Genomic DNA, 7,033 nt, shown 5'->3' with positions numbered 1-7,033 from the left:
TGGTCATCTGAGAAGTTGTGCAAAGAATTTATTAGGGGAAACGGCTGTGCAAATAAGCGAGAGGGAGTCAAGAAAGACTGGGAGAGCCATCTGACCCTCAGAGCAGGTGACAGGGAGGGAAGCGTCTAGCCAAGGTCCAGTTTCAAGGAAAGCAGGCAAGCCCGTCCTGACTACAGAGGGGCCCTGGTCTCCTGGCTCTGCTTTAGTACCTTTGCAGAGCTCAGTCATTCCTCCGGGCGGGGTGGGGGTGGGGGTGGGGGTGGGAAAGCCAGCCAGAGCACAGCAGGGGGGACCCTGGCCAAATTCTCTCCCAGCACTCAGAGCTGATGGACACATTCTCATGTCTGCCAAGTGGGGTCTTGGTGACACCTTTCTCAGAGGAGTCTTTCTGGACTTGAGGTCATGACTGTGTCACCCTATGCCCTCCCTGCACTCCCAGCTAGAGTGTGCCTAAGGGCTTTGTGTCTGGCTTTTGTTTTCAGCCAGGCACGCATTCACTGGGTTTTGTCACTTACACCTTCCCAAGCCTCAGTTTATTTATCTACGGAATGGGGTAACAGCAGTGCCTCCCACATTGGGCTGGTGTGAGGATGAAACGAGATGTGGAGTTTCAAGGCCTTCCTTGGGTCAGGGCCTGGCACAAGGCAGTGGTGATGGTTAGTAAATGGTAGGCATCCTCCCTAGAGTACTCTTTGGCCTAGCATGTCCCTAATAATATATTCCTGAAGCTACCTATCAAGTTTTTAATATACGTGTAGGAAGATGTTCGTTCCCGCAATATTGGAAAAAGGGAAAAACCAACAAAGAGCATAAATGTCCAACATCAAGAGCATTGTTGAATAAACTGTGGTGCATCTGCAACAGAAGCCCTTAAAATAATGATCTATTTTTGATACAGACATTCTGTAATGGTAGAGTTTAGTTGTTTTTTCCAGAGAGGGAGAAAGGTAGGGGAGCAGGGGGAGAGAGAGGTGTTTTTTGTTTTTTGTTTTTTAAGATTTTATTTATTTGACACAGAGAGAGACAGAGATCACAAGTAGGTAGGGAGGCAGGCAGAGAGGGGGGAAGCATGAGATCATGACCTAAGCCAAAGGCAGAGGCTTAACCCACTGAACCACCCAGACGCCCCTAAAAGAAAGAATCATAAGCAGGCTCCACATCCAGCACCAGCCTGACGACAGGCTTGATCTCAGGATCCTGAGATCATATCCTCAGCTGAAACCAAGAGTCCAAAGCTTAACCAATTGAGCCATCCAGGCTCCCCTATGATGGTAGAGTTTAATGCAATTGTTTAAGTGAACAAACAGAAAGAAATTGTTTATTGATGTCCAAGTAGTGGAATAGAGATGATTGTTTACCTCTTTGAGGTTTTTTTCCTCCGAATTATCTACAATGAACTTGTATTACCACTAAGAAAACAAAAGGATTTTTTAATTCCCTGGACAGGGGCGGTTATCATTGTCAATGGCTGTCCTAAGGTCAAACAGGACAAGGACTATTAAATAGTACCCATTATATTTAGTAAAAAGAAAGCATTAGCGGCTCCCGTGGGAGCAGTTTTGGCAGAGGCAGAGCCCCTTGTCAGCAAAACAGGAATAATAATTATAGCTTAAAAATTTAATCTTCCAAAAAAAAAAAAAATCACTTCCCCGGAATCTTGTTTGCACTAACTGGGGACGGAGAGATCAGATATATGTGCAAATACAGTTGTCCGTTGAGAAAAATGCTCAAAATTTCCACCGCACGTCCTCTCAAGCGGCAGTTAACTAAAACAGTGAGCATGCGCGAAAATACAGGGCGGGGAGGGCAATCAGGCTTGCTGTAAGAAGTCGGGGGAAAGGCAGGGCCTTACCATTTCTGCATTTAGAAAGTAAAGGAAAGAATCATGCAAAATATTAAAAAAAAAAAAATAAGAAATGCCAAGCTAGCTTAATTGCATTTCTTGAAACAATGGTCTTGCAAACCGAGCCACAGTTCCCCGGAACAATGCAGCCCCACGAAGCAAACACGCTCAGCGCAAAGAGACAGGCAAAAACTACTGCATTGATCTGGGAGCGCGAGACGCCCCGCGCTATCGGTTTTGACCAATTAGAGAGCAGGGTGGGCCTGGCCTAGCCTGTGATTGGAGGATCGGGGCGAGGCGGGGCTGCGGCTCCGACGCGTGCGCCTCCCCAGCCGCTGGTCCCGCGCCTCCTCTGGCCGGTTTGCAGACTGCTGGGAGTTGGCTCCGCTCGGCTGTTCCCAGTCTGCGGAGACTCTTTCCCGGTTGTGTGCCCAGCTCGGCTCCGCAATGCCGGTGGACCTCAGCAAGTGGTCCGGGCCTTTGAGCCTGCAGGAAGTGGACGAGCGGCCGCAGCATCCGCTGCAGGTCAAATACACCGGGACAGAGATCGACGAGCTGGGCAAAGTGCTGACGCCCACCCAGGTACCCGAGGGCGTTGGGGTTGCAGCCGCTGCAGGCTTGGAGGCCGGCGGAGAGGAGGAGGGTGATCCGGCCTCTGTGCGCCCGGTGCTCCGAGAGAAGGGGGTCGCGGGGCCCACGCCGCAGGCCCGCGAACACCTGCGGGCACCGGGAACCCTGCACGTGGCGGGCGGGGCTCGGCTTGCAGGAGAAAGCGATCTACTTTCTAGCTGCTTCAAGGCGTGGGCTGGGGCCTAGGCCCAGAAACAACCTGGGCCGCGGGCCTGGGGGCGGGGGCGGTGCCTGAGATGCAGTGGGCCGTGGCCACCTCTTGGGCCCCAGACCTCTCTTAGGGTCTCAGGACTTTAGGCCCCAGTTTGGGGTGCAAAAGCCCCACCCGAGGGCATGTGACGCATTATGTAACCGGTGACCAGCATCGCCCAGCGATTCCTCCTTTTGTCTTAGCGCGCAAGAGCATGAAGCCGTGCAAAGGTAAATGCGTTCTGCAGCTGGAAGGCTCGAGGGCAACGGCCACGGCCTTGTTCTACCGTTTGCCCTGCGAGCTGATCGGGGCCTGGACACCGGAAGTGGCGGAATTGGAGTGCCCGGCACTTGGCAGTTGTTGGTCGTGAAGCTCCGGGGCAGTGGTGTGCATAAATTGCTCCGACAGTTTATTGTTGTGGATGTTTAGATATGGAGTGACCCTCTGGAAGCCTCTGTTTTCCCAGACTCACTGTCCAGTCCGGCCATTTTCTGTGCACAAAGTATCCAGTTAATTCAGATTCCACTTTAGCAGGCCCCAGCTAAGCTGCTGGTCACCAGATCTAGACACTCCACACCACATGAGGTTGTAGTTCAGAGGACTCCCGTCAGCTCCAGGGTAGAAATCCTGACCCCACGTCTTTCTGTTAATCACATGCTTGTACACCAGTCCTACAGTGTCCTTTGGAATAAAGTAAATAATGTGTATTAAATGTAAGCTCCTGGCTCTTAGCAGAGTCCATACACTTTAGCTTTTATTAATAATTTACTGTGCTTTACCTTTGAGGAACCTGAAATCAAAGAGTGTTGGCTTCTTCAGCATTTCTGACTTTTTTCCCCCTCATTTCTGACTTTTTTTTTTTAACAACGAAGTGGTTGCTTCCTACAGGTTAAAAACCGGCCCACCAGTATTGCGTGGGATGGCCTTGATTCTGGTAAACTCTACACCTTGGTCATGACAGATCCAGATGCTCCCAGCAGGAAGGACCCCAAGTACAGGCAAGTTGGGGAAAGATTGGCAACACTAGGTCATCCAGACAGGACTTGATGCTTCTGGCCCTGTGTACGTACGTCCCTTGCTGGACATGCTGTGCCAGGAGGACGGACACCCAGTTTGGGATGCTCACACACACACTTCAGCCAGAGTGTGCATTTCCTACCCCTTCAGTCCCTAGAGCAGGAGTCTAGAAACTACAGCTGAGAGCCCCATCTGCCTGACACCTGTTTTTGTATGGCCCCACGAGTAAGAATGGTTTTTACATTTTTGAATGACTGAAATTGAAAGAATCATACTTTGTAACATGTGAAAATCACATGACATTCAGATTTCAATGTTCATAAATGAAGTTTTGTCGGGACACAGCATGAGAACTTCCTTACGTCTTGTCTGTGGCTCCTTTCACGCTCTAGCCGCAGAGTTGAATAGTGGCAGAGACCATGTGAACTACAAAGCCTAAAACGTTTTACTGCCTGGCCCTTTGCAGAAAAGTTTGCAGATAACTCCCGAGAGACTCAGAGGGTGGGAGGGAGGCACCGGGCGCTCTCTTCTGCAGACCAGTAGGGTTTGTGCTGGCCAAGGAAGGAGGACTGTGTGTCTCCTTCATCGCCACAGCGTGGTCTGGAGCATGTGCTTCATGCACATTTGCTGGCTATGCCATGACTGTGTGCTTAACTTGTGCATCGCTGACTGTTCTGTGTTCCTCGTCTCAGGGAATGGCACCATTTTCTGGTGGTCAACATGAAGGGCAATGACATCAGCAGTGGCACAGTCCTCTCCGATTATGTCGGCTCTGGGCCTCCCAAGGGCACAGGTCAGTAAAGGCTGGTTTATCAGGGAGGTGGGGGGGCAGGCAGTGGGTGCACATTAGGATTGGCCCAAAGGGCTACAAATTTTAGTCTGGGTTCCCCGAGATCCCTTAGCCTAGTGGAGCTTCCTGGCAGTGTGGTTCACCTCCGAGGCAGCTGCCTGCAGGAGACATTGAAACCTGGAGTAGCAGTAGCATCAGGGGGCCAGAACCTTGGGTTCTGGTCAGGGGGACCCTTCGTTAGCTTTTTTGCCTCTCAGCTGCTAGGCCTTTCTATGTAGGGCAGTTGGTGAGAGGATTCCAAGGAAGCAGTGTTGCAGAAAGCTTGGAACAACTACCTGGGGAGGTGGTGGGAGGTCGTGATTGGACACATTTAACATGGTCAGTTCTATATTCAGTCTTTGCCCCGTGGGATCTTTGGGTTTCCAGTTCCTGTGAAAGATCTCAGAAATGATCATAGGTTCCTAAATAAATATAAAAAATTGGCTTCTTCATTTCTTTATAGCTCCTTTAGAAAATCTAGGGTGGTATCATCTCGAAAAGATTTGGAAGGCTTTAAGAAGTATAGCGAAGATACACATGTTCTGCCTATCGAGGGGGAGAATACTGTATTGAAAATCTGAGTGGGATAAGCTCACAGTGGGAGATGCACTGTTAATGCTTGTTGTGCATTATGGGATGCTTTCATTTGCTGGAACAAAGTAGTAGTCGTGGCTGGACACGTTGTCAGGCCCTGTTAGTCTGAGCAGGTACAGGAAGGTCCCTGACAAGAACAGTTGGCCATAGACTTGTGCTTTATCTGTTAAGAGGAAGGTGAAGGTACATCTTTCCCAGGGATCTATTAAGTTCTCTAGGGCAGTTACACAGTTAGGCACTTTAATTATGGGACATACACACATGAGAATAAAGCAGGTCTCTCAAGTAGGACCTGTGTTCTGATTAACAAAAAAAGCCTCCGCGACTGACTTTTTCACCCCCCTTTTGCTTTTAAAAAATAATTCTTTTAGTATAATTTGTCTATGATAAAATGCCTAAATCATCATTGTTTTAGTCCATGGAAACTGACAGATGAAGGTGACCACATAAGCGACTTAGAAAAGATGTTTTTCAGCATCTTTGCTACTTAGTTGGTCAGAGTGAGCTTTACCGGGAACTAGGTAGGGTAGGTTCTGGGTCAACGAGCAAACACTGTTGCTTTTTGGAGTTCTCTTTCTAATGAGGAGACTAAACTGAAAAGGCAAACTTTGAGGGAAGTGTTACTGTGGGTGGTGGAAAATGACTAGCGGTCGGGGCCCACGGGAGATGGGCTGGGAGCCCGGAGAGGATGAGTGAAGGACAAAGGTGATGGGGTGAGCGAGGGCCTTCGAGGCTGTGAAGGTGGGTATGGACTTGACCCCAGTTGCAGTGGGAAGCCACTGGGGGATTGTCAGCAGGAGAGTGATCTGACTCCTTCCACCTCTGCGGGTCCTCAGGGCCCCTCTTGGGGCCCTCCCAAGTTGGCACTTCCGTGAACATGGGGGACGTCTCCATTCCCATGGCCTAGCTGTGTTATATCTTCCTTCCTGCCTCTCTCCCTCCAGGCCTTCACCGCTATGTCTGGCTGGTTTACGAGCAGAAGGGGCCACTGAAGTGTGACGAGCCCATCCTCAGCAACCGATCTGGAGACCACCGTGGCAAATTCAAAGTGGCATCTTTCCGCAAAAAGTACGAGCTTGGGCCCCCAGTGGCCGGCACGTGTTACCAGGCGGAATGGGATGACTATGTGCCCAAACTCTATGAGCAGCTCTCTGGGAAGTAGGGGAAGGCCAGGAGATAGAGGCCATCCTGGAAACCTCAAGCAGTGTTCTCAAGTTCAGTGATGCATGTAGATTTCTCTGCTTCCCCGTTCCCATTCTCACAGGTGAGGCCTGAGCAGTCAGGTAGTGGTCTAGAGTGACCTTTCCTTCTGCCTGTCCTTTATAATTCTAGAGGGTCACACTGCCCATTTCTGTTTTGATCAAATTTGAACTCCATTTTTGGGGGATATTTTGGTATTGTGTTAGGGTCATCAAATTGTTACGATAAGAATAGCAATTCAGAATTTCAAGAAATAAAAATTGAGGTAAAAAGACCAGGTCTTTGGTGGTAGAGTAGAGTGTACTAGAATCTTTAAGGTTAAAAAAAAAAAAAAAAAAAGATTGATTGCCTCTGCCTTTGTGAGCCTGAGTCCGGAATTGTGCATGATGGCACTTCTGGGTCATGTTTTCACGGCTGTGTTTCTCACCGGAGGCTGGTGTGTGCACTAATCCCCAACGTGGTACATCTCAGACTGTTTACTAGGGGTCAGTGCTCTGCTCTGGCTCCTTGGAAGAGCAGTACTGGAACAAGCAGTAGGAAGAGTGGCTTTGCGGTTAAGGCACAATCTAGATGCGCTGCAGGGCTGGGTGAGGGGTTGTCAGAAACCCCGAGGTCTGTGTCTGTTGAACTGGTCACTCTTTGTGGAAAAGCCAATCTGGAGTTGCGGAATATTGTGTTAATTCTGCTGTTTGCTTATAGTTGAATAAAATAAAAACATTGTGTGGACGAA

At 49.6% G+C, this 7,033-nt stretch overlaps 1 protein-coding gene across 1 annotated transcript; it reads left to right on the top strand.

Annotated features, from left to right (window-relative positions):
* The first annotated feature begins 2,177 nt into the window (after nt 1–2,177).
* Nucleotides 2,178–7,033, top strand: PEBP1 (phosphatidylethanolamine binding protein 1). The gene is made up of 4 exons (XM_044244180.1): nt 2,178–2,425; nt 3,552–3,661; nt 4,373–4,473; nt 6,048–7,033. The coding sequence occupies exons 1-4, from the start codon at nt 2,291–2,293 to the stop codon at nt 6,263–6,265; spliced, it is 564 nt and encodes a 187-aa protein (XP_044100115.1). The 5' UTR covers nt 2,178–2,290; the 3' UTR covers nt 6,266–7,033.

This window comes from Neovison vison, chromosome 3 (assembly GCF_020171115.1).
Source record: "Neovison vison isolate M4711 chromosome 3, ASM_NN_V1, whole genome shotgun sequence".
Taxonomy (NCBI): Eukaryota; Metazoa; Chordata; class Mammalia; order Carnivora; family Mustelidae; genus Neogale; species Neogale vison.
Note: the sequence above shows the minus strand (reverse complement) of the source record. Positions and strands in the feature narration are given on the sequence as shown.